This window comes from Eucyclogobius newberryi, unplaced genomic scaffold (genome assembly GCF_026437365.1).
Source record: "Eucyclogobius newberryi isolate DKJ021-1_F unplaced genomic scaffold, fEucNew1.0.hap1 SCAF_5, whole genome shotgun sequence".
Taxonomy (NCBI): Eukaryota; Metazoa; Chordata; class Actinopteri; order Gobiiformes; family Gobiidae; genus Eucyclogobius; species Eucyclogobius newberryi.
In genome coordinates this window covers 9344668-9371748 of record NW_027316167.1, presented here as the reverse complement: position 1 = coordinate 9371748, position 27081 = coordinate 9344668, and the positions used below count along the sequence as shown (strand labels likewise).

The window sequence follows — 27081 nt, the reverse complement described above, 5'->3', positions numbered from 1 at the left end:
GTAATAAAACCGTGCTCTCAGGTTTTCAGCGCACGTCCCACGCAGATGTGGTTTTCCCCGAGTTTAACCTTCATGCATTTAATTTACTGCAGAAACAATTCAATAAAGTAAAAAATAATACCAGTTCATTCTAATAAACTGTAAATTAAGTAGTTTTAGAATGTGTTCAAATGATCTGATCTTTAATCCAGTTTTGCTCTGCATAAAAACCAGTAGCCAATGGTTCTGCGTGTTATTCCCTGTGCTACGTGCCCTTCTGTGCCCCTAGTTTTCACAGTTATGATCTATGTCAGGGCGATTCAATTTAAGGCGGGGGGGCCATTGCCCTTCAAGTGATTTAATCCAACCCACAACCCATTTTACAAAAAAAAACAAAAACAATTCTTGTTCTTCTTTAGACCTGCTTTGATTCTGTTTAATTCTGGTTCAGCACTCATTGAATGTGAAATTCTGCTCACAAAAATGGAATCTATCAGTAATAATTGTATTCATACTTAGTTCATTGAAACAGTGTTGGGGATATTCTGTGCGACCCTAAATGTTGTTACAGAGGCGTGTTATGCCCCTCCGGCCCAGAGGCCTTGGCCTTCTGAAAAATCTGTCCCTCAGGAAAATAAACTTTAATAGCCCTGATCTATTATGTCAATTATTATGTCAGGAAGTAATTTGAACTCAGCTCTGTCAGGTTTTCAGATTTATGCCTCAATATATGCAATTTTTACACAGAAAAGAAACCAACACTTCACTCCAGTTGCCCTCGGATGGTCAGGTCACATTTTCCACGTTCCGACTTGTAGAAAATCCAAAATTCAAAACTTCCTCCAAATCCGTTTGGAGGAAGTTTTAGTTGTAGTTAGTAGTGAAGCTGCTCCTGCGCAGCCTCTGAGCCTCTGCTGTTTACAGTTATGCTCGGTTATGCTACTGTCGCTACCATATACACACAGCTAATGACCACAAAACCAGAAATTCACTTTCAACTGTTGATTGATAACACTGACTGGAGTAATACATTAATTTGGAAGCACATTTTTGTTGATTTGAGCACCTTCCTGGTTTTTATTGATCAATTTGAGTCATTATAGTACATAAACACTGTCTGGAGTAATCAAATCAACTTAATGTGCATCCAAATTAATGTATTGATAGATTTGAGTGGTTATAATGCGTAAACTGTAATGTGCTGCTCATAGTTTGTCCGACTTGACAACCAGAACACAGATAATGTAACTCGGACCTTGTAGAGACTTATACACAACAATACTGCAACAACCAAAGGATTTACAAACTATAGCAACAAGAACAATACTGGATTGACTTGGTATACAGTTAAATAAATACGCTCTGTTCTGTACGAAGGCGCTTGACCTTGCAACACTCACAAAACTCGACATTGAGCTGCATTTCAATATGGTTTACAAGCCTCATAATGTTTTTACTGCTTATAGACCATATTAGCTTACATCATTCATTTATTTAAATATATACATTCCAAGTCAATCCATTTGTTCAGCTGTGTAAAATATGTACGCGCCAGTGCCACGGCGTCTTATCCACACGAGCGGCAAAATCACCTCTCTCACCTCTCTCTCCTTTCTCTCCTTCCATCTTCAGCTTCCTGGTCACACCTGCCGTGTCCTTCCAGAAGAAACCAATCGTCTACAGCCTCCTTATCAATCCCAGCAGTCTCTTCTCCATCGCCGCGGAGACGGGGGAAATCAGCCTGACCCGCCCTATCGATTACGAGAGTGACCAGCATCGCTACTTGCTGTTAGTGCGGGCGAGCGAGGAGCACGATAGCATGAGCAGCGCGGCAGAGGTCAGTCGATCTTAAATCACTCGCTCGGGCTGCGCGCGGCTGCTGTTCGTTGTACGGCGCCGGGTTTGATTGCGGTACTTGGAAAGCACATGGTATGGAATTAAGGGTAGTAACGTTTCTGATGGGGGTCCTATACCGCTCAATCCCATTCCCGCTGATTTAAGTTAATACCATACTGTGGGAAAAGCACTGCCTTGGCCGTGGAAAGAAAACAAAGTATAAGAACCTGACATTAGGAAAGTTACAGAGCACACCTCTAAAGTGGAAAATAAATTAATAAAGCTCTCAGGTTAATTTGATTCTATTATCGCAGAAAACTCATTTAAACTTCGGTATTAATCAATTTTCTTATCAGTAAGTGGTGTTTTTGTTGCTCTTAGACAATGATTTATAGCATTTCATTCATGATGATCAGTGACCGTGTATTCAAGTCTGAAGTGATGATTGTGTGGCAATGTCAGGGGTGTGTTTTAACTTTAGTTACTGTTAAAACCCAGATCAGAAGACCAACAACGCCACCTGGGCATGAATGGGCCCAGGACCATATAGAAAACATTAAAAGACGCACAGATTCGTTGTTGACACGAGGCACATAGACATTTTTAATACAAGATATGATTTATTTATAAATAACTTATTTCTCTGAACAACAAATTCCATGATAAAAACATTAGTCTCAGTGAAATTACACAATCGTTGTCCATAAAAACAATCACACTTTTGTTGAGGTTAAGAAAAAGGCAAGGTGACAGAGCATTCTTGTCCCTTCTGACCTAAAAGTTAAAGTTGGTTAGTTTTAAAGATGGAGCAGATATGGGCCTAAAATGCAGCTTTCCGTTTACCTACTGCTGGGAAACTTCTGCTGCGCAGCCTCGACGGGCAGCGGACGTGGCTAGTTCAGCCGGCTACACACACACGGGACCCCAGATTTCAGAACTACCAGTCGCCAAAGCGCAAACCAGGAGTTCCCCATAGGCACTAGTGCAACATAAATTAGTGGCGGTAGAATTAAAAGATTATAATGGAAAATGCCGAAACTATCTGAGGACACGGGAACAGGGCGTCGACACGGCCCAATCTGAGGCGGAAGTGGGAGTAGCAGAGGAAGAGGAAGTGGTAGAGGGAGGGTTTTATAGAGTGGAGTGACACCTGCTGGCCAATTTGATTAAAGACCATCCACACTATCACAATTGTATGCATTTTATATGTTCTTTGCGTTGCTATTGACCTTTAGGCTGAAGTATAAGAACCTTTGCTATGGCATCTCATGTTTTAGAACTTTAAAATGTACTAAAAGCATACATTACTTAATTTCTGTGAGGCGTTCCCTCATCAGGATTTGGTCTTAGCCCTCCATCTACTGGCAGAAGAGGGCATTACCGTGGGGAAAAAGAAAATTAAAAAAGCAAACTTGCCCGGACATGCTAATACAAACATGTTGTTGTAATGAACTCAATTTGACAGCGGAAATCCTCTGAACAAATCTAACTATGATTTAGGAGCTTCCGGGTTTTCGTTTGACATCACAATCCTGGGAAGCTTGACACAGGGTCCTTTTTGAGGCTCAAAAGGAGAAGCACTTGTAAACGTGATTCATTAAATATGCCTGAATGATGAAAAATACAGCTATTGTTTTTTTTTTTTTTAAATTGAGGAAACAATCTTAGAGCATGGTTAAAAGTGCTAAAAAGTTAATTTAGCATGATATCTGTATTTAAAGGTGCCATAACATGATTTTTTTTCACGTTTCGCAGTCTATCCTAAGTGTATAATTGATAATAATAAGGGTTGTGCAACACCCTTAACATAATAGTTAAGAAATATCACCCAGACCTTGGACCCCCTCACCAACCCGGAAATGCAAACGGCTTGGTTTGATATTCGCCCCCACCCTTGCGAAGAGCGATCTGGCTCCCCCGCCCAACCCGTGACGTAGTCTCAGAGCGCGCGTGTGTGCCCCGCTCACCCGTGACGTAGCCCCACAGCTGTCTGCTCCGCGCTGCACCGCTCCTGCCGCTCGAGTGAGTGAGAAACGATAGAATAATAATGACGCGTGCTTGCCCTTATGACGCGGTCTTGGCCCACCCCCCGTCAGTTTGGAGATTCAAGGAAAGGAGATAGTCTGTAATATAGCTAAAAACTGCGGAAATCAATCAAAAAAACACTCTGTGTACATATATGATGCACAAATAGCAATGTAAGAAGGTTAAAAGCTCTGAAAAGTCGATTTTGCATGTTATGGGACCTTTAAAAAGCAGTTTACAGGATTTAATAATAGTAAACTGGTGTTTAGACAGTAAGAGAGTGGATCTAGGAGATGAGCAGTTCAAACATTGCCTTGAGGGAAATACATTCAAAAACTTTATCCTATATAGTGAAGAACGTGTGTCTAGTTGCAATAGGATGCTCTTCTAAATAGTGTAAATTATAACTAAATAATGATGCTGTAATCTGTTAGGTTGCTCTGCGGTTGATGATACAATTATGTTAATGAAAAGCGCTCCGGGTCTACTTTCCCTGGGAGAGAACGCTGCGTATATGTCGGCTACAAGGCTACATTTAAGAAGGCGCCGGCTTTATCACAAAGGGCGCCCGGGGCTGTTCATCATAGTCTCACTTGACAGGATGCATTTGTTTTCAAGTCCTTCTGTTACAAAGACAAACAACATCAAGGTGAGTGACGCCGCGCTCGTGTGGAGTGTCCCAAAAGTGCTTCCACAGTACTCGCTGGATCGTGCTGCAGCATCTTCCCTGTTTTAAGAGCATCTACTGTTATTAGGGTTGCATGTATAGGTTGTACTGCATTATAAAAACGAGATGTGAAAAGAAGAATCAAATCCTTATAGCAGTGTTGACAAAAAATTGTATTGCACTAATAGTTTGTTTCTTTTAGTATGTCAATAACAATACTAAGAATATTTTTGGAAACCTTATGAACTAAAATATTGCCTCCCAAAGGATTCATATAGTAGGAATTTAATAGGCTTTTTTGAGTTTGTATTGTTGTTCCCTCATCAAAAACGTTCATTCACACATTACTCATGTTTGCAAGGTTGTCTTGTCAAAGCACTCAAAAAATAACTCCTTGAATTGTTCTTAGATTGTTTACCTTCCAAACTTCTTCCAAACTCATTCTGTCGTCACATTTTGTGTACAATGAATGCATTTCTTCATTAGCATGGCATTCACATTGCTTAAGGGCTTAATTAATTACATTTTTGTTCATTGTTTCATGTTCTAATTTTGGGAGTTAGAATACTTATCGCAAAGGGACCAAAAGCATCTTTAAAGGCAAATTAAATCCACAGAAATGTGTAATATTAAATCAAATGTTCACACTTCACCACCCTGGTTTTGTCCCGTTTGCGTCCCGATTTTGATGTAGTAGAAGTGTGTAGAAGTGCACATTATTTACAATAATGTGCAACAAAAATGTGTTTTAATGCCTTTTAGATCTGTGGGGGGATTTAGAAAAGCCCAACCAGGGACAGAAGTTGAAAATTAGCTCTGGCTATAAGGCAAGGCAAGGCAAGGCAAGTTTATTTGTAGAGCACATTTCATACACAAGGCAATTCAAAGTGCTTCACAGCAGGAAAAATGCATTCAAATCACAAAGAAATTACAGAAACAGAAATACAATAAAATGAACTAAATTAAAAATGATCAATCCAACTGATTTTCTAAATTAATAAAATCACAAACAAAAGAGAAGAGTGCAAAGAAAAAATCCTTTCAGTCATATGCGCAGCTAAACAAAACTGTTTTTAGCATAGATTTGAACATTGTCAGAGTAGAAGCCTGTCTCACATCTTCAGGAAGACTGTTCCAGATTTTAGCTGGAAAAAACTGAAACGCAGATTCCCCATGTTTTGTCCTGACTCTGGGCACCAGCAGGAGGCCGGTCCCTGAGGTCCTCAGAGTCCGAGATGGTTCATATGGCACTAACATATCCAAGATGTACTTTGGTGCTAGGCCATGGAGAGACTTGTACACAAGCAGAGCTGCTTTAAAGTCTATTCTCTGAGCCACAGGGAGCCAGTGCAGAGACCTGAGAACAGGACTAATGTGATCATACTTCCTGGTTCTAGTCAGGACCCGAGCAGCAGCGTTCTGGATGTACTGCAGCTGTTTTACAACTCGTTTGGAGAGGCCAGTGAGCAGGCCGTTACAGTAGTCTAATCTACTGGAGACAAACGCATGGATAAGTCTCTCTAAATCTGGTTTTGACACTATATTTTTGATTTTGGCAATGTTTTTTAGATGGTAAAAAGCTGCTGATGTTATTGATTTGACGTGGCTATTAAAGTTCAAGTCTGAGTCCATTATTACCCCCAGATTTCTAATTTGGTTTGTAGGTTTTAGAGTGAGACTCTGGAGGTGACCGCTAACACTTTCTCTTTGTTTCTGTGGGCCAAAAACGATTATTTCAGTCTTGTCTGAGTTCAGCTGGAGAAAGTTGTTTTGCATCCACAAACTGATCTGTTGGATGCAGTGACAGAGTGAATCTACTGGTCCATAGTCACCTGCCGATAGTGAAACATAGATCTGAGTGTCGTCTGCATAACTGTGATAGGACACATTTTCACTGCGTATCAACTGACCTAACGGCAGCATGTAGAGGTTGAACAGAAGGGGACCCAGGACTGACCCTTGGGGCACTCCACAGGTCAGGGTCATGTGGTCTGAGACACAGCTACCAATTTCAACAAAGTACTTCCTGTCTTCCAGATAGGACCTTAACCAGTTTAGGGCAGTGCCAGTGATGCCCACCCAGTCCTCTAGTCTCTGTAAGAGGATCCCATGATCGACAGTGTCAAAAGCAGCACTCAGATCTAACAGAATTAAGACTGAGGCTTTGCCCGTGTCAGTGTTCAGGCGGATGTCATTTGTCACCTTGACAAGAGCAGTCTCAGTGCTGTGATGAGGTCTAAAACCTGACTGAAAAACATCAAATGAGTTGTTTATTAAGAGAAAATCTGTGAGCTGTTGGTAAACAACCTTTTCAAGGACTTTGCCCAAAAATAGCAGATTAGAGATGGGCCGGTAATGACTCAGTACTGCGGCATCAAGACTGCTCTTCTTCAGGAGAGGCTTTATGACCGCAGTTTTCAAAGACATTGGGAATGTTCCAGATTGAAGCGACATGTTAACTATGTGAGTGAATGGTGCTAACAAACTGTTCAGCACAGACTTTAGAAATCTGGTGGGTAACACATCAAGGCAGCATGTAGATGAACTCAGACTGGTGATGATCTCATGGACAGTTTTGTCAGTTACTGGTGCAAAGTGAGTTAGCTCTAAGTGTCTTGGTGGTTTTAGGGTAATTTTTTGCATTGTGGGATTTATAGCATTTTTAATGCCCTGAACTTTGTCATTAAAGAATAATGCAAACTCATTGCACTTGGATGTGGAAATGAGTTCTAACGGCAGCTGAGCTGGAGGGTTTGTTAATCTGTTTACTGCGGCAAACAGGACACGCGAGTTGTTACTGCAGCTTCCAATTATTTCAGAAAAAAATCTTTCCCTAGTTCTACATAAGATTAGGTTGTACATGTTCAGCTTTTCTTTGTAAATCTCTTTTTGAACCTGGAGCTTTGACTTGCGCCATTTCCGTTCGGCCCTGCGGCACTCCCTTTTCTGTGCCCTGACCGAATCATCATTTCTCCACGGCGCCTTCTGCTTATTTTTAACCATTTTAGCCTTTATAGGGGCGATGGTGTCCAGAACATTCAAAACACTAGATGTAACAGAGTTCAACAAATCATTTACATTAGAACATGAGACATTTTCAAAGTTTATCATTTCCATAAACAGTGCACCTGTGCCATCACTTATGTGTCTCCTCTGAACAACTGCAGGACCAACCGGAGGTTGGGGAGAAACAGACAGGTCAAAGAAGACACAGAAATGATCAGACAGAGCAACATCGATCACATTAACATTTGAAATATTTATCCCCTTTGTAATTATGAGATCTAGAGTGTGTCCTTTGCTGTGGGTGGGGCCTCTCACATGCTGAGTAAGACTGAAGGTTTCAAGGACAGCATCAAGCTCTTTAGCGTTTCTGTCACAAATATTATCAACATGCACATTGAAATCACCTGTAATGACCAAACCATCAAAGTCTGTGCATATGACTGAAAGCATCTCAGTAAAATCATCAATAAAACTTTGGCAGTGCTGGGGAGGCTTGTATAAAACAATGAAGAGAATGGATGGAGACCGTTTTAGCTCCATTTTAAAGGATACATACTCAAATGATGAAAACACCCCAAAAGACAACCTGCGGGTAATTATTTCATCTCTAAAGACAGCACAGACTCCACCCCCTTTTTTGTTTTCTCGTTTTTCAGATTCAAATTTAAAGTTGGGTGGAGCAGATTCTATCAGAACTACATTTCCTGTGTTTTTGTCAAGCCATGTTTCAGTTAAAAACATAAAATCAAGATTATAAGAAGAAATAAAATTATTAATTAAGAGAGATTTGTTACATAAGGATCTGACATTTAGCACAGCAAGTTTCAGACTAGTTTCAGTGGGACTGGGCTTTATCTTTTCACAGGGAATATGAATCACATTTCTCAGATTGGGCCTGACTCGCATTTTGTTTTTCCATCTGTGTGATGATGTGACTACAGAAGTATCACTAGGGGGGGCTCTTTTTACATAGGGCCCCGGGTTGGTTTGATTTTTAATGTGACAATAAGTCCCGGCAACGCTGAGACCCAGTGCATCCTAGCTATGGGAGATACCAGGTGAAAGGCGAGGTTGGATGGGTGGTGGGGCTTTTGTAGCCAAGGAGAGTTTGGGACCAGGTGAGAGGCGAGGGGGGATGGGTGGTGGGGCTTTTGTTGGTGTAGTCGGCATAGCCCTTGCTATATTGGGCGTGAGTGGAGCCATCTTAATGCCTGATTTGATCAGACTTTCAAAATGGCTGGGAAGGCCCATGGGTGAGAGTGGAGATGAGAAGGAGAATGATGAATCTTTAGTGGGAGTAGATGTTGCAGGGGGAACCCAGGGCTGGTGTGAAGGCAGGGGCGATGACAGAGATGTTGTTGGGCTTGTCACAGATGGGTCCAAGGCCTTTGAAGATTGTTCCTTTGCTGGAGGCGGTGGAGGTGAATGTGGAGCAGCTGGAGCTGAATCCTTTGCTGGTGGTGGTGGAGCAGCTGCTGATGAATCCTTTGGTGGAGGCTGAGGTTGTGGTGCTTTTGATGTTGAAACATTGGCTCGGTCTCTGGCTGATGGAGCAGGAATTCTTCTCTCATTCCTCTCTTCTCTAACTATCTGCTCAGGACCCTGTCCAGGCCCAGTCCAATGCCTCAGAGCGTGGAGCAGGTTCTCTGTCAGCACCCTCACTCCACCTCTGCATAGGTGGGGGCCATTTCTCTTAAACAGGTCCTCTCGTTTCCAGAATAGATAGAAGTTCTCAATATAGTGTAGTCCTCTCGGGGAACACTCTTTGGACAGCCATGTGTTCAGCTGAAGAAGCCGGCTAAACTTGTTTATCCTCCTGTCGATGTTTGGAAGAGGTCCACTTATGAAAGTTTTGATTTCCATTTTATCAAGCACGTCGAATAACTTCAAGAAGTCTTTTTTCAAAACTTCAGTCTGTTCCCGCCGCATGTCCACTGCACCCACGTGCACAATCAGCTGTTTAGCTCCTCCATGCTTAGCCATAATATTTGGAAGGAGTGACGTTATCTCAGAAACAGAAACAGTAAACTTTGTGTGCATCACATCGGCTGCAAGCTCTGTTTGTAACTATGTATGATTGCATTGTCCCTGTCAAATAAATAAATAATAAATAAATAAATACAAAATACATTTTAGTTGACGTATAAAATTGGAAAGGACGTCCAAATTAGCAACAAAAGTACAGAAATATCACCGAATACTTAGTTTGAAAGATGATGGAATGCCCTCCTCTAATAATGAATACTTCCTTCGTTATAAGTTGTACAAAATGGGAAAATATTTACAATCAAACCCAGTGGAATATCCATTTTCTTCCAACATAGCACTGTGACTTTAAACAGAATCATTGCTTCCATTTAACTATAACATATTTTGTAGTGCCTTCAAATCTTGTACAAAATGTATGCATTCACAGACTCAGAGGTAGAACCCAGTGGCCCCGCGCAGTACAACTGTAGCACTAAAGTGAATACTCTCCCTGTTAGACTGGAGCACTCTGCGTGTCTGTGTGGGGATTTCCCATGTCTTCCTGGTCCTGTCAGAGACTCAGAGCAGTGGCTGACCGCTGCAGGCGCTGATGCATCTGCTCTGCTTCCCGCCATTACACTGGCCCGGGGCGAAAACATGTCCCGATGCACCGCGCTGTCCTCGGCCGCTCGCAGAGAACAGCAGCAGGGTCTGTACGCAGTCAGGGTCTTAACACGTCCGGGGTCTGTGCAAAAGACCGCTCTGTCTGTTCAGATCCAGTGGGAGTTATCGCTTTGCACTGGGAAATTAATTGCTGAGATTTGTTTACAACAGAAAGTCATTCAAAAGACCGGCTATTTATTTGAATTATATTTGCATCTAGTTACTTTTAATGCATTTCCTAGGAGAAATGACAAAATATAAGAATTAGATTTCATTCCTGTAAGTGCGTATATTATATTGTACTTTTCTTTTCATACACACATTTTAATACACTGTTAAAAAAAATGAGAATTTCAAAATGTGAAATTATGAAAAGGAAGTAATACAGGATGCAACTCCCTTGTCAAATGGTATGTAGCCATGTAGCCTCATTGTAAGTTTGTTTGTGTGTTTTCATTGTTTTATTCTGTGTTTTTGTCAAGCACTTCTGTCTGTGAAAGGTACTTACTTACTTACATCTGGTGCCTGTATATCTGCAAAATACAATAGCATAGAATGGAAAGAAACAAAGAAAAAAATGTTAATTTCTCAAAAGAAACCTAGTTCAAACCAGCCAATTACATATGTTACGGAAAAGTTCAAAAGATCTGCACAGAAACAAACTTTTGTCCTGTGGACTGTTTTTATTTACCTATATTCGATCAAGGTCTGGACAACTGCAAGGTCTGTTTATCATTAATCATTTTGTATACTGGTCTTTCTTTAGATCTTGCTGAGCTGTACACCAACGCAGTATGCTGTATGTGTCATTAAAGTCTGTGTTTAAAGAGTAGTAGTAGCGCGTAATTTCCTCAAACACAGTCAATGCATATCTACTCATCAGAAGGGTTTATGTACCATTGAGGCATGTACATTTCCGGATAAATAGGTTCATATCTGAATAGCGGCAGTGTCTTTTCATGATCACGTTCTACACACTACCAGCGTATGTATTGTCAAGGTCTGTTTAGCAGCAGGTTCTGTAACAATAGTGACTAAATACTATATATATATAATGGTGAGGAACATAATAGAAAGAGACACGAGCTGGTACCTATTGTCATTAGTGTGGATAATGGACTGTGCTACAAGCTTTCATACTCCTTGAACTACATTCAAATGCCGCTGACAGTTACAACAAGAAAACGCAAAGCAACAAGGTGTCTCTCCAAGCACAACTAGATTCTCTCTGGAGGAAAAGAGAAGAAAGAAAGAAGTATGACACGTAGTCCTCATCTAAGAAAGCAAGAAAGATAGAAAACAAAGACTGAAATCGTCGTCTTTGTCCCACAGAAACAAAGAGAAAGTGTTGGCGGTCACCTCCAGAGTCTCGCTCTAAAACCTACAAACCAAATTAGAAATTGCAGTTATAATGGACTCAGACTTGATTTGACGTGGCTGGTAAAGTTCAATAACATCAGCAGCTTTTTACCATTAAAAGTATAGTGTCTAAGCCAGACTTGGAGAGACTTATCCATGCGTTTGTCTCCAGTAGATTAGACTGTAACGGCCTGCTCACTGTAAAACAGCTGCAGTACATCCAGAACGCTGCTGCTCGGGTCCTGACTAGAACCAGGAAGTACCATCACATTAGTCCTGTTCTCAGGTCTCTGCACTGGCTCCTGTGGCTCAGAGAAGAGACTTTAAAGCAGCTCTGCTTGTGTACAAGTCTCTCCATGGCCTAGCACCAAAGTACATCTCAGACATGTTAGTGCCATATGAACCCTCGCGGACTCAGGGACCTAAACAGTTTTCTTTAGCTGTGCGTATGACTGAAATAATTGTCTTTGCTCTCTTCTCTTTTATGTCTTAAACTCTTAACTTTTCTATAATTTCTTAGTGATTTGAATGGATTATTTTCCGGTTGTGAAGTACTTTGAATTGCCTTGTGTACAAATTGTGCTCTACAAATAAACTCGCCTTGCCCGGAAGACAAGATCGAGTGCAGTTGCAGCCCCAGAAGGGAACAGGCAAAATGCAAGAAAATATTGATATCTAAAAGTTCAAAATGTTTCTGCCACAGGGACGTAATTATGCAACTGTGAGGGGAGCAGGGGTTAGGAGTCCAAACTGAAGCACAGATGGGGCCACAACATCCAAACAAGACATAGAAAAAAGTGGATGACGTAGTTTTCCTCCACCAGTTTTAAAGACGGTTCAAATTAACACTTTTGAAATCCCGTACAGCTATGACTATTTTTTACCACCGGTATATCACTTTTCCAGTGGAGGATTATTTTAGCGGTAGCAGTAGTATTTGAGTTGTAGTAGCAGTAGTATTTTAGCTGTAGTAGCAGTAGTATTTTAGTTGTAGTAGCAGTAGTATTTTAGTTGTAGTAGCAGTAGTATTTTAGTTGTAGTGATAATAATAATAATAATAACTTTTATTCATATAGCGCTTTTCAGTGACCCAAAGACGCTGAACATAATAAAAAAAAGGGGGGGGGGTATTTACAGACAGGGGGGACAACACGTACAATACACATTAATATACAGATAACATGAACAAGACAGAAGAAGTAGAGAGAAAAAGATGGGGATGTAACAGGGGGTAGAAGAGTAGGCAATGGGGTAGAGGAGGCTAGGGGTAGGGGAGGTCATAGGCTTGGGTGAAGAGGTATGTTTTTAGGCGGGATTTGAATGTTGTGAGTGAGGGAGAGTGGCGGACAGGTTGGGGGAGGGAGTTCCAGAGTCGGGTGCTGTTCGGGAGAATGCTCTGTCGCCAAAAGTTTTGAGTCGGGATGTTGGTGCAGTCAGGGTGAGAGAGGAGGAGGATCGGAGAGCTCGGGAGGGGCGGTGGGGGATGAGGAGGTCAGACAGGTAGGGGGGGGCAAGGTGGTGAAGAGCTTTGAAGGTGAGGAGGAGTATTTTAAAGTTTATGCGCTGCTTGATGGGGAGCCAATGGAGAGAGCGGAGAACGGGGGTGATGTGATCACGGGACCGGGTGTGGGTGAGGAGGTGGGCAGCGGAGTTTTGGACCATTTGGAGTCTGTGGAGGGAATGGGAGGAGATGCCAGTGAGGAGGGAGTTGCAGTAGTCGAGGCGGGAGGAGATGAAGGCATGGATGAGGGATTCAGCAGCGGGGAGGGTGAGGCAGTGTCGGATTTTGGCGATGCGGCGGAGGTGGAAGTATGAGGTCTTGACGATGTGGCTGACATGGGGAGTGAAGGAGAGGGTGGGGTCCATGATGACACCGAGATTGCGTACCAGGGTAGAGGGGGTGATGGTCGAGGTGTCGATGCTGAGTGAAAAGGGACCAGTTTTATTGAGAGTGGATTTGGTGCCAATGAGGAGGAGCTCTGTTTTGTCACTGTTCAGTTTGAGGAAGTTGAGAGTGAGCCATGATTTTATTGTAGAGATGCAGGTTTCGATGTGGCTGAGGGGAGGGTTTTGGGTGGATTTGGTGGTGAGGTATATCTGGGTGTCGTCAGCGTAGCAGTGAAAGTCCAGGTTGAGTTGGCGGAGGATGTGACCAAGGGGGAAGATGTAGCAGATGAAGAGGAGGGGGCCGAGGACTGAGCCCTGGGGGACCCCTGCGTTACTGGGGAGAGGGTGGATGAGTGACCGGAGAGGGAAATGAACTCTTGCCTGTTGGTGAGGTAGGATGTGAGCCAGTCAAGTGCAGAGCCCTCAACACCCAGTTGGCGCAGCCTTTGTAGGAGGATGGAATGGTTTATAGTGTCAAAGGCTGCGCTGAGGTCTAGTAGTAACAGGATGTTGAGGGCCCCGGAGTCTGCAGAGGTGAGGAGATCGTTGAGTACTTTGACCAGGGCTGTTTCAGTGCTGTGAAGTGGGCGGAAGCCAGATTGGAGGGGTTCATTGAGGTTGTTTGACTGGAGGTGGGTGTGAAGTTGGGCGGCGACGATGCGTTCCAGCGTTTTTGAGAGGAACGGCAGGTTGGAGATGGGGCGGTAGTTGGAGAGGTTGGCGGAGTCTAGGGTGGGTTTTTTGAGGATGGGGGTGATGGAGGCCAGTTTGTAGATGGAAGGAACATGGCCGAGGGATAAAGACTGGTTGAAGAGGGTGGTGAGATGGGGGATGAGAGCAGGGAGGCAGGCCTTGGTTAGAGTCGTTGGGAGGGGGTCGAGAGAGCAGGTGGTGGTTTTGGAAGCGGTGATGAGGTCTATGATATGAGAGGAGTTAACAGAGGAGAAGGTGGTGAGGGGAGGGAAGGGTGGGTGGTCAGGGAGAGGAGGGGGGGCAGGGGTGGGGGTGGTGATGGAGTTAATGGAGACGGCAGTCATGGAGCTGTTGATTTTGGAAATTTTGTCATTGAAGGCAAGGAGGAAAGAGTTGCAGAGGTCAGGGGAGGAGGGTGGAGTGATGTCCGGTGGCTGGAGCAGCTTGTTGACGGTGGAGAACAGGGTGCGAGGGCTCCGGTGGGAGCTGTTGATGAGGGTGGAGAGGTGGGCAGATTTGGCGGCTTGGAGAGCGTCACGGTAGGAGGAGATGTGTAATTTGAAAGCTTCGGCGTGGATGGTGAGGCGGGTTCTTTTGAGGAGTCGTTCGAGTTGGCGGCCAGTCTGCTTCATGGTGCGGAGTTCAGGGGTGTACCAGGGGGCGGGGTTGATGTATGAGACGGAGGAGGTTTTCCAGGGGGCTAGGGAGTCAAGGGAGTCGGAGAGGGTGGTGTTGAGCATGACAGCATAGTCGTCGGGGGAAGAGGGGGGGAGTCAGGGGGGAAAGCAGAGGATATGAGCTGGGAGAGCGTGAGGGGGTTGACTGACTTGATATTGCGGTAGGTGATGGTGCGTTTTTTGGGGTTGTGGGGCGAGGGTAGGGGGGCGGAGAAAAGGATGCAGAGATGATCAGAGAGTGGGAAGGGGAGGGGGTGGGGCTTAGATATGGGTAGGAGAGAGGAACAGACTAAGTCCAGAGTGTGGCCTTTGGTATGGGTGGGGAAGTCAATATGTTGGGTGAGATGGAAGCAGTCCAGGAGAGAGAGGAAGTCGGATGTCAGTGGGGCGTTGGGGCAGTCAATGTGGATGTTGAAGTCACCAGTGAGTAGGAGGCGGGCAGAGAGAGAGGATGCGATGGTGAGGAGTTCAGACAATTCAGTGAGGAAAGAGGGGTGGGGCTTTGGGGGACGATAGATCAGGATAGCGGTGATAGAGTTGGGGAGGGAGAAGGCGAGGTATTCAAATGATGAGATGGATGGAAGGTTGAGGTTCAGTTCAGTGATGGATGTAGATTTTTTATGAATAACAGCAAGACCTCCCCCACGCCCGGAGAGGCGGGGTTTGGCAGTGTAAGTGTAGTTGGAGGGAGTGGCTTGGTTGAGAGCATAGAAGTCCAGGGGCTGTTGCCATGTTTCACAGAGGAGAAGCAGGTCAATGTTATTGTCCAGTAGCAGTTCAGATATAACAGGTGATTTGTTGGAGAGGGAGCGGCAGTTCAGCAGTGCAAGGGAGATGGATGGGGGCGCGGAGATGGATGGGGGCGCAGGGGTGGGGGGGCGGAGGTTGCTGAGGTTGGCAGTGCGGCAGGTGGGGGTGACGGGGGGGCGAAAACTAGTCCAGAGTGAGGGGATAGGTGAGCCGTCGTTGGAGTGTTGGTTATGGGAGAGACCAGAGCCCCTGTGGATGTAGCGGGGCCGGCGAAGGATCCCAGCTGAGCTAGCTGCAGAGGCAGCAGCAGCTGGGAGACGGTGATTATGGTTGAGGAGGTGAAGGTCAGCAGCGGTGTAGGTGAGTAGGCGAGAAGTTGGTGGAGCGGTGGCCTGGAGGCGCGGGAGTGATAGTCCGAGGAGGAGATGGAACGTAGCAGCAGATGAGAGTAATCCAGTTAGTATGTTGGCGGTGGCTAGAGGCTGGTTAACTAGAAGATGGTGGGCAGAGAGTTGTGAAAAAGCAGCAGTGGACCGGGTGTTGAAGCTGGTGGAGTGAGTGGTGTTGTTTGCCCCAGACCTTGTCTGCATGGCAGGGAGGCCCCGCGATACCATGACGGACTTCAGCAGGTGTTAAGCCAGCTGTTAGCTGGCGGCTAGGGCAGTAGATAGTCCAGGAGTGAGGGAGGAGATGAGCGATGGACGGTGCAGTAATGTCCGATGAAGTTAAGGAACAGGGATGTAGACAGAAGACAACACAGAGACGCGGGAACAAAACAAAACAATGGAAACGACTAACAAAACAAAGACGTTGGGACAGAAGCGGCAGTCCACATACCAGACGCCGGCGTTGCTCTAGCCCAATCAAGACGCATTTGAGTCCAGTTTTGTGACCAGATCGCAAGCAGAGAAACGGGGCTGTACCTTGGTTGTATGGGGCTGCTTTTCTCCGGGTGGAGCCGGTGCCCCGCTCTCCGTGTCTGCTCCTGTGGCAGGCTGGGGCCACACCTTCGCCCAGGTACAGACCTCCGGGGCGGCGGATGCGGGAGCGCGGAGCCGGTGTTCGGGCGTGGAAACGCCGGTGCAGCGGAGGAGAAGCGGCGCCGCGTGCGGCTCGTGGCGGTGCGTGAACAGTCTAGTAAGTGTCAGATTGCAGATTTGTTGACCTGGTTTATGGTTCATATCTCTGTCATTACTGGCTCTTTCCACAACAACACCCATAAATTCAACGACTTCTCTGTCAACACAAGAAACAAACCTGTAGTATTTTAGTTGTAGTAGCAGTCGTATTTTAGTTGTAGTAGCAGTAGTATTTTAGTTGTAGTAGCAGTAGTATTTTAGTTGTAGTAGCAGTAGTATTTCAGTAATATCCATCCGTGTCAGGTGTTCCGTTTGTCCTTTACAAGCTTTTTGAAACCCTTATTTATACATATATTTATTGAAATAAATAAATCTATGTCTAATAATAAAATAAATATTGAATTGAGTACTTGTATTATATCCATCGATTGTGGTGTTGCCCATCCATATGAACCGGCAGTTTACGATCATAAAATGAATACTAAAAGCCATTTGCATTATATTTATGAATGTAAAGTAGCAGCTGTAATAAACATTTCCATCAATTTATCCTATTAGTTTGTCCCACGCACCACCAAGTGCAAACATATACCAATCATTACAGGGAAAAAAAACAATCATAAACCTATTCATATGCAATGTATAAAGATAATATCAAGCTACTCTATATTCTGTCTGTAATACTGGAAGCCGTCTCCAGTTTTAGCGCGGCGTAAATCCCACTGCAAACTTGTCGCCGCCGCCGTTATTGCGTCCACATTATTTCTTATACCGTCAAACTCTGCGCTTGATTAAAAACAGTTTTCCGTCCGCTGTTATTGTTGACAGAGGAAGCTATTACAGATGAGGCCTGGATGATTCTACGCCCCCTGTATTTGCCTCCGCGCCGGGCCGTGTACAGGAACTCTGCATCGGCCATTACTTCACCGTGGATTAATATAGAGGCTAATGGGCGACCGAAGGGAAACAACAACACCATATGTGCTTCAAGCGGGAGGAGCAGGAGATTGTGTCCCTTAATGTTTGGTTTTAAATAACTACCTCCTTTCCTTTTGTTCAAATTGATAATTCATTAGGGACTTTTGCGTTCTATATTTGGGTTGCTAATGCTGAACTGCTAATCTAAGTAAGATGATGATGGTGACCTTAGTTCCAACAATGCAGCGATACAGTTCCAGCTGCTGACAACAACCGAACAGTTCCCGCGGCTGTTACGAATAAAGGTCTGACATTTGCGCGTTATTGTCCGTTACGTTTTCACAAATCCTCCCCCGCTGGTGAATGTGCAAAGGCGTAAAGGCTGAATTTATTTACTTGAAAGTAGCTGCAGCTTATGACATTTTGTGGCGCGGTGTTTCAGACGGACCACATACGTCGGAGAAAGGGCTGAAGTTGTTGGTGACCATACGTGGGACAAACCTGATTTTTGGGATTTGTTTCAATAAGATTTACTCTTGAAATATGAATGTTTTCTGGATCGATTATGGGTTCATAGTCACTTTCTTGGATTACACTCTTTGAAATAGTAAAATGTTGACATAACTACGTCACAACTGAGCACTATTTGAGGCCACAAGACAAATAATGAAAACAAACATGTATACCGTACTTTCCGGATGATAAATTGCTATGGAGTATAAGTCGCACCAGCCCAAAAAATGCATAATATAGAAGAAAAAAACATATAAGTCGCAATGGAGTATAAGTCGTATTTTTTGTTGAAATGTATTTGATGAAATCCAAGACCAAGAACAGACATTTAATCTTGAAATGTAGTTTAAAATAACAGATGAGAGAACATGGTGAATAGGTGTACGTATGCTAACGCTAACACCTTCAGCTACATGAGGCACAGACAGAACTGTGGTAAGTGTCTGGTATGTTAACGTAACATATGAACAGTTATTCAGATAACTATAGCATAAAGAACATGCTAACAAGTTTACCAAAGCATCAGTTTTACCCCAAATCACTAAATCCATTGAATTCTTCTTCCTCTGTGTCACTTCTAAACAACTCCACAAACTCCAGAGGAAGAGGAAGTGCTGATTCTTCTTCTGCGTCATTTAGAGTCTAGAGCGCCCTCTTGTGGTTGTCATGTGAAAATAACAAATAATATCACATATAAGTCGCTCTGGAGTATAAGTCGACCCCCGGCCAAACTATGAAACTTAGAATCCGGAAAATACGGTAATTAGGATGTGCCAAATCAGACCAGTGTCCCAAATTGTGCAAAGACGAGGTCTGTAAGGTTGCAAACAATTGTCTTCATTTTGGTTGTATTATGGGATGTGGAGTGGTGTTAGAACATTCTCCATAAATGGTGTATTCTTTTTTATTTAACCAGGACAATCCCACTGAGATTTGGAGCATAATTTTCACAAGTTACTCAATGTCAGGCCCCTCGTCTGCCTCTGCACATTTTTATATTAAGTTTTCAATTGCTTTATTTTGAGTGTATTATACATATTATTTTGAAAATGTAGATTATTGAAGAAAGCAAATAGAACGTAACAAACCAAACAAATCACTTGTTTATGGGAAGCAAAAATGTATAATATGTTGTGTGTAATCCACTCTGTTTTGATCAGCGCAGCATCTGGTTTGTTGATTTTCAAAGGGAACGCAACTCAGTGTTTTCATTTCGGAGCTGTAAGCGGTGTAGAGAGCATACAGCGCTGCACTTTGTACAGTGTAGCCTCTGTCTTTAATCATGGATGAAGGCGCGGATCAAATTACAGTTGAAACATTTAATATCATAAAAGATGTATAGCCACATCAATGTCATTCTCCTGGCAATCGTATTCTGTTGCATAGTCGCCAATTGTCTTTGATTTGGTTTATTAATAATGAATTGTCTTTATTCTGGCAAATAGTTCAGTATTTTTAGTTATTTCATCAAAAAACAGACACAGTACAACATAAATTTTGAGCTTAATGAGAATATTAAAATAGATTGTGCTATTTTAGTTGTTCAACACATATAGCGTGATGTATGGGGGAAAAACTACAACCACAGCACATTTTAATATGCATTGGATTTTTATGACACATTTTGAACGCCCATATGGACTTAAGTCATTCCAACTGAATTTGTGAGCCGCTTTTTATAGCCACAGCCGCCCTGGGGTAGATTGACAAATGCACACGCCACACAAACACGAGCACACACTGGTCAGAACTGGAATTTAACCTTTGGGTCGGTGGCAAAACACTCTAACAACAGGTTTATATTATAGTGCACTTCTTCAGTCTACACATTACTCAATCCATACCTATATTGTAATATTTTGCTACACCTTTTGGAAAAAAGTCATAGAAAAAGTCATTTAATATATATATATGTTTTGACTTTTTTGCCCTGTAACGCCCGGACAGCTCTGGCGTCCCTGCAGTTGTCCAGCTCGTATTAAGTACGGCGCAGACAAAGCACAAATGGAACGACATCTGAGTCCCGCGACACTCCAGCTACAAAGATCTATGTGTTCAATAAGAACTTACAGTACCTATCGCCGTACACACAACTATAAATAATGCATTATAAAGCTATCATTTCGGAGCCGTCCGGGGCAGTTTCACCGCTCACCTGGGCGAGCAAACACCACTATCCACCGAAAAGAGAGTTGTATTTGTAATGTCCGTGTTGTTCATTGAATTGTTGCAATGCGCCATTTTGCTTTGGACCAATGCATTATCTACTTAAACCTAAAGCATTATTTTAAATTATTCAGTTTCATTTCAATTCAATTTATTCTTGTAACGCCCATAATCACAACAGAAGTTTCCTTGGGGCCCGACAGTGAAAAACAGATTAAACAAAGTTCATAGGGACTTGGCAATGTACCTGTGTCCTTATTACTCAATGATTTTATTTTGTCCCAATGCTTTAATATTTTTCTTTATCTTTTTTTTAAATATGATATGATATGGCATGATTGGTTCACCATAGTTATGTTGTCATGAATAAACTTTCACTATTGTAATGCATTTATAAACCTTTAATATTGTAATAGTGGCTTCACACACGCACACTGCAAATATATACCGTATTTTCCGGACTATAAGTCGCACCCTTTTTCATGGTTTTGGCCGGGGTGCAACTTATACTTATATTTCTACTTATATACTTGTATACTTATACTCTGGAGCAACTTATGTGATATTATTTGTTATTTTCACACTTGCAACTGCATTTCATACTCCAGTACGACTTATATATGTTTTTTTATACACATTCTTGCTTCTTTCACTGCTCTTTTCCCGTGAACCCAAACTCGTTCTCCGTGTACTCCCTGTGCACCCGTCTTGGAAGAGAAACACTTTTTCTTCAGTCTCCACCGGTTTTCTGAACACAACAAGACCATATTAGGAACCCGACTGATAACGAAGACTTCTGTGGAAAAGTACTGAGAGGCCGGTCCGAGAGAGTAACCCTAACCCTTACTCCTAACCCTAACCCTAACCCTAACTCCTAACCCTAACCCAAACCCTAACCCTAATCCAGCAGTTATGAACAATATACTTAATTTATCATTCATGAATAATGTGTGAATGATGCATGTTTAGAACTACACGACGATCCAAATGAAGGACGGAATTATCAAGGAAGAAATTGACTCCTTCTATCACGTTTTCTCTTTGTCGACAGTAACAGAAAAACTGTTTCGGAACCAATATCTTTCATTTCACTCACCATTGTCTGTTCCATCAAAATGTTATCAATTTATAAATATCTTGAACCAGAACGACAAGTTTCTGGTCACATAATAAAAAGCATTCATTGATTGGTCAACAAACGATCGAAAAAGACGTTTCCTCCTTCTCCTGTCCGTTTCCCTAAAGCTTTACTTTATTGAAGACGTTCAGTTACCCGGGCAATACAGAAGAATATTTGCAATCGTTCCAAAAAAATTCAAAAGCCAGCATGAATCCGGCTGGGATCTTTGCTCACTCTACACACGCAGCGCCGGCGAAGCGTGCCGTGCCTTTAAACGCTTCTATTGCAAAAGGAATACCATTTTCCCCATCACTTATCAGTTTTTACTTCTGAATCCTTCCGCTTTTCTCCCATCCATCTCCGTCCGCCCGAGCGGCGAACCGGCCGGGTGTAATCACGCGGACTGGAGTCAGTGAGCGGGACTTTCATTTGCAGGTAGTTTCCAAGTTTCCTCCCCTCCTGAACTGATAGCTCATCGGCGCCATTAGTTACCTAACCAGCCCGAGACCTCCGAGACCGCCGAGACCGCAGAGACCTCCCCCCGGCTGGCTCCCGATTGTGCGCGTGTCGCCGTGCACGTTTTCACACTCAAACTCTCGCTTTAAGACACTTTCCATATTTCCCGGAATAGACAAGTTTGTGCCGCTCAGTGTCATTGATATGCTTTACTTTATACAGTATGTGCAGTATAAGTATAGTACAGACGCTTATGGGACGGGATAATGACAATTGTGCAATTATTTCATTATATTGATTGCAAATAATGTAGTAAATATGATCAATAATTAATGTATAGGAGGAATTTGCTCACTTTCAGATTGCAGATTTGTTCAGGTGGTGGAAAGTACAAGTACAAAAGTATAAGTCCTCTACCGAAGTATAGTTTGATAGCGAATACCTTTTACTAGAACAGGTATCTCTACATGTTTAACCGGATGGAAAAGTACCACTTTGGAGACAGAATGTTTGGCATTGACTTTTATCAAAATGACATGTTCCTCGGGGCAGTGTGCGCGAGTGATTTGTTAGAGGTAGAAAATGTAAAAATAAAACATCTACAAATCGTAATAGTGTTAATTTGCCGTTGATTAAGGAGGTGAAACATCGTGTACTTAAGCCTTTGACTCGGAAAACATTTGTAGAGAAAAATGGGAGCACTTTGGGCAGCTTTAATCTATAAAAGTGGTGAAAAGCAATTATTGACCACCTCCAGGCCAATGCCATTATATCAATTTTCAATAATACTGGAGGAATTGTTTGTTGAGCGACTGGATAGCTTTATCGAAAAATACAGAATTATGTGATCAACAAAATGGGTTCCGTAGCAACAGATCGACAACTTTGGCTGTAATGGATTTGACAGAGAATGTAACATCAGCTGTGGTAAGGAAAAGACAATCGGCATATTTATGGATCTACAAAAAGCATTGATTTACTTTTTTACTGAAGCGTGATTGTGACGGGGTCAGAGGGTTAAAAAGCTACCCAAATAACAGACTTCAAAATGGAGACGTTAATGGAACTGTGTCACATAAAAAAATCTTGTGGAGTCCAACAGGGCTTTGTTTTGGGGCCAGAATTATTTATCCTTTATCTGAATGACATTTGTAAAGTATCCAAAGTATTTAAGTTGGTTATTTTTGTGTGTACTGTATTCTGTTCTGGACATGATGTTAATCAGTTAAGTTGATACTCTTTAAAACAATGATAAATAAGTTATGATTGAGTGCTGCCCAGTGGTTGAGGCAAAGCGTACGTCTCGATGCAGCCGTCGTGAGTTCGAATGCATGTCCTCCCTTCTCTCTCATCCCCATTTCACTCTGTCCTTTCCTGTCTAATAAAGCAGAAGAATGTATGATTTTTGGTCCATTAAGACTAATTATAATGTGAAGTGGGATCGAAATAGAACTGTTCTATGAGACCCGGTATTTGAATTGCTGAGTTACTTAACAAAATATACCTCATATACATACCACTGGATTGTTTTTGACCTGGTTTATGGTTCATATCTAATTATTGGGCATATGAAATACAAGTCAGCTGAAATTTAAGTTTTTTTGAAATGTATTTTATTTGAATTTTTGTATGTATTTTCACAATAGTTGGTCAACTATTCACATTTTCCAACAACAATTCTGTGTCAGTTTAAAAAGCTGTCAGCCATACAATTAATATGACATGTTGTGGAACTAATAGATAATGATACACTGAATGTGAACTATGGGTTTGAGCATCCTCTTATGCAAGAGTTTGAGGACTTATTCCCATTAGTTTAAATTCTACTTTAAATGATGTATCAATACAAAAAGTCCTCATTTCTCAACCTTCTGAAACTCCTGTATAGAGCTAGCAATAGTGTTGTCACATCTCTTTAAATGTTCTGTTTGCAATCAATGGAGATTTTCAGATGCTAATTACTAAACGTATTTCGCCTGGAGGCATCTCTATGAATGTTTCGCTCGTTCAGTTACGAATGGAAGCGTTAACTTTCGACTCAGTGCCTGTTCAGGGAGAAAGCAAATGGCAAAAAAAATGTGGGGGCCCATTATGTGTGCCCAAAAACCCCCTCAAAAGCAACGTCTGTCCACTTGCAGAAATACTGTAACTTAATATCCCTCGCTGAGCTGTAATATTTGCTGTCAGCGCGCATTCAAAAGAGGCAGGCGCTCAGATTTATTGAAAGCCGCTGGAAAAGAACACACAAATCACCTTGGGGAGTTGACATGGTCCGTTTTTATTTGTTGTGCAATGCATCGAGGTTGATCTTTGCAAAAGGATTAAGTGGTATTACAGAATTTCATCTTACCTCGCCGGACTTAATGCCGCTGGTATTTACACTCCGCTGGTGTGTTCTGCCGTGTTTATTCGGCGCTGAAAATGGGTCCGGGGTTAGAGTGGTTCTCTTGCCAGCCGTACAGTCTCTGCACTTATTTCTCCCGAATGCTGAAAGTCAACATCTGCGCGGGTTTGAAGACGCTGCGTTTGTGCCCACGTCCCTAATGTAACGGAGGCGGTGTGTTTCAACATTTCTGGCACACATACTGCGAGCACACGGAGGAGCATACCAAAAAAAAAAAATAATAATTTCTGCTCACTCCCGTTTGTTCGCTCGGGGCACGGGAAATGTGCACGACGTTGCATTCCACACTGAGCTGCTGAGAAGGAGCTCATTGCAGCAGCCACCGCTGTAAGATGTGGAATAATGCCCCAGAATCAGGTCAGGTTCTGGCTGGGATGAGGTGAGGGATGGAAACTCTCTCTCTTGGGGTTGGGATTGGGTTAATTTGGGTTAGTCACAGATGAAATGGACTCTGAACCAAAAGGAAACCAATTTTGGATGCTTTTGGAAGTAATAATCCCAGATTTAGAATGTGCACAGGCTTTGTACTTGCACAGGCTCGTACAGTTATTTCAGATTGGACAAGTTTAACTGTGGCGGTCTGAGGAAACGCAATGAAATATTCATATTTATGTTTCCTTTAGTCTTGTCTGCAAAGCGGAATCACGTTAACTTATGTTAATGGGAATGAGACTTGTATCGGGTTCAGTCGTCATATCGAAAATGTTCAAAACAAGAAACAAAAACCCTTCAGCTTCCCTGCTTTAACAAGCGGTTTGAGAAAACACAAAAAGATGTGAACCAAACCTAAAAGCAAGTTATTTTTAGCATCATTATAACGTATTTGCATGTTTTGGAGGGTTGGTCCGCCACCTGCTTGTCCCCAGAGAGGCGCAGTTCCATTAACCTTGCTCGTAAATACCATCCAGCAGAAAAGTGGCATAGTTCACCTTTGAGATAATGACTCTTTTGTTCAGAATATCAAAGAATAACTTTCAATTCTGTCTGTGAGAATGGAGCAAAGTTTACAATAATGTAAGAAGGAAATTTAATAGAAAAGTGCGGAACATACAAGTGAATAGACCATTCTCTCCATCTGCTCAGTAACTTTGTTTTCTTTCCATCTGACGGATATTGTTCCCTTATATTGTGTTATTGAGTTATTGCACATATTTACGTTACAAAAGAAATGTCTCACCTTTATGTTGGAATAGAATTACCCTTTTAAATTGACATTTAAAAATAACATGCATAGTTTAAGTCGTATTATTAGTTATATTTATTCGTGATTCCGACAATTTGCCGTCACTGCTTTCCACGTTTCCTGTCAAATAATGCAGAATTAAAGAAATATAGGTATAAATCCATAACACAATCTATAAAATAAGGCTTATTTATAGATTGAACATTAAGTAAGCCAGTCACAGAAGGTCATATTGGTTGTTGCCATTTTTTTTGCTTGAATAACGTTTGAAATTGATTGTTTTGTAAGAAATATAGTAATATAGCAGTACAATAATGGGATGTGTGTATTGTGTGATGATCCGTCCTCAAAAAACAGATAATTGGAAGACGGAGGATTTTCTGGATTTGACATTCATTCTTGAACTGTAACATAAAAACATCAGTAAATCATAAATGGACAAACTCAAAACGTGATTGACGCCTCTACCATTTTATCGCTCCTGTATTTCTCCGTCAGAGCTGGAGTTATGTCGGTCTCCTGTACAGCACAACGTCTCTACATTACGGCACAATTAACGCTCCTCGCATTTCTCTTACTCATCTCCGGGACACGTCGGCAGCACAAACTGATGACTGATGCACTGTGACGCGTGGAGGTATTTCAGCAGTGGCTAACTCCCAAGGCCGATTATCTGGCAACCCCGGCGCAGCACTTCAGCCTTTACGGTGCACGCTTTTAGTTTAAAAAAAAAGCAAGGGTTCGATTGCGCCTGCAGCTGAATCATTCGCTAAAGGAAAAGATGGGCAGTTGCTCAATTTAAAAGCGGTGTTTGAACCGTTCGTTGCTCATCGATTGTATTTTTGTGAATGGTTGTAGGCTGTGCAATGAGGTCGTGTTACAGAGATGACCCCACGAATAATAAACTCAAGTGGAATGCACAAAATGTATTGAATTTTATAAAAAGCAATGTGCAAGGTGTAAACTCAAGGCATTTTAAGTGGAATAGGCTGCTCCTATTGCCTCCAACTGTACAAAACAGTTGTATGTATTACATTTTTTGATTGTGGGAGTTAAATTCTAGATTTTTGTTAAGTTCATTCACAGCAAATTATTATTGCATGAGTCATGTTGCAAAATTTGTGTAATATGTCCATAAAAAAGAGCATTTTGAATAAAAAAAAAAGGTAATTATGCGTTTATAAAGCATTTAGCCTGAAGAGCCCAAAGGGAACATTTGTTTTAATCACATTGATAACCTGAACTCAAATACAACACAAGGAATAAGCCAAACATAAATTCTGTTTACCGTATTTTCCGGACTAAAAATTAGAGAAGAAAAAAACATATATAAGTCACACTGGAGTATGAAATGCGTTTGCAAGTGTGAAAATAACAAATAATATATGAGTATAAGTCGCACTGCGGCCAAAACTATGAAAAAAGGTGGAACTTATAGTCTGGAAAATACGGTACGGAACATTCCCAATGTCTTTGAAAACTGCGGTCATAAAGCCTCTCCTAAAGAAGAGCAGTCTTGATGCCGCAGTACTGAGTCATTACCGGCCCATCTCTAATCTGCTATTTTTGGGCAAAGTCCTTGAAAAGGTTGTTTACCAACAGCTCACAGATTTCCTCTTAATAAACAACTCATTTGATGTTTTTCAGTCAGGTTTTAGACCTCATCACAGCACTGAGACTGCTCTTGTCAAGGTGACAAATGACATCCGCCTGAACACTGACACGGGCAAAG

General features: G+C 42.5%; 1 protein-coding gene across 1 annotated transcript in view; it reads left to right on the top strand.

Moving 5' to 3' along the window:
• LOC140381576 (neural-cadherin) overlaps window positions 1–27081 on the top strand; it is a 466796-nt gene that overhangs the window by 133178 nt on the left and 306537 nt on the right. The window contains exon 4 of the mRNA XM_072465639.1: window positions 1612–1816. Within this exon, the coding sequence (XP_072321740.1) occupies window positions 1612–1816 (205 nt within the window). The remainder of the gene's footprint in view (window positions 1–1611; window positions 1817–27081) is intronic.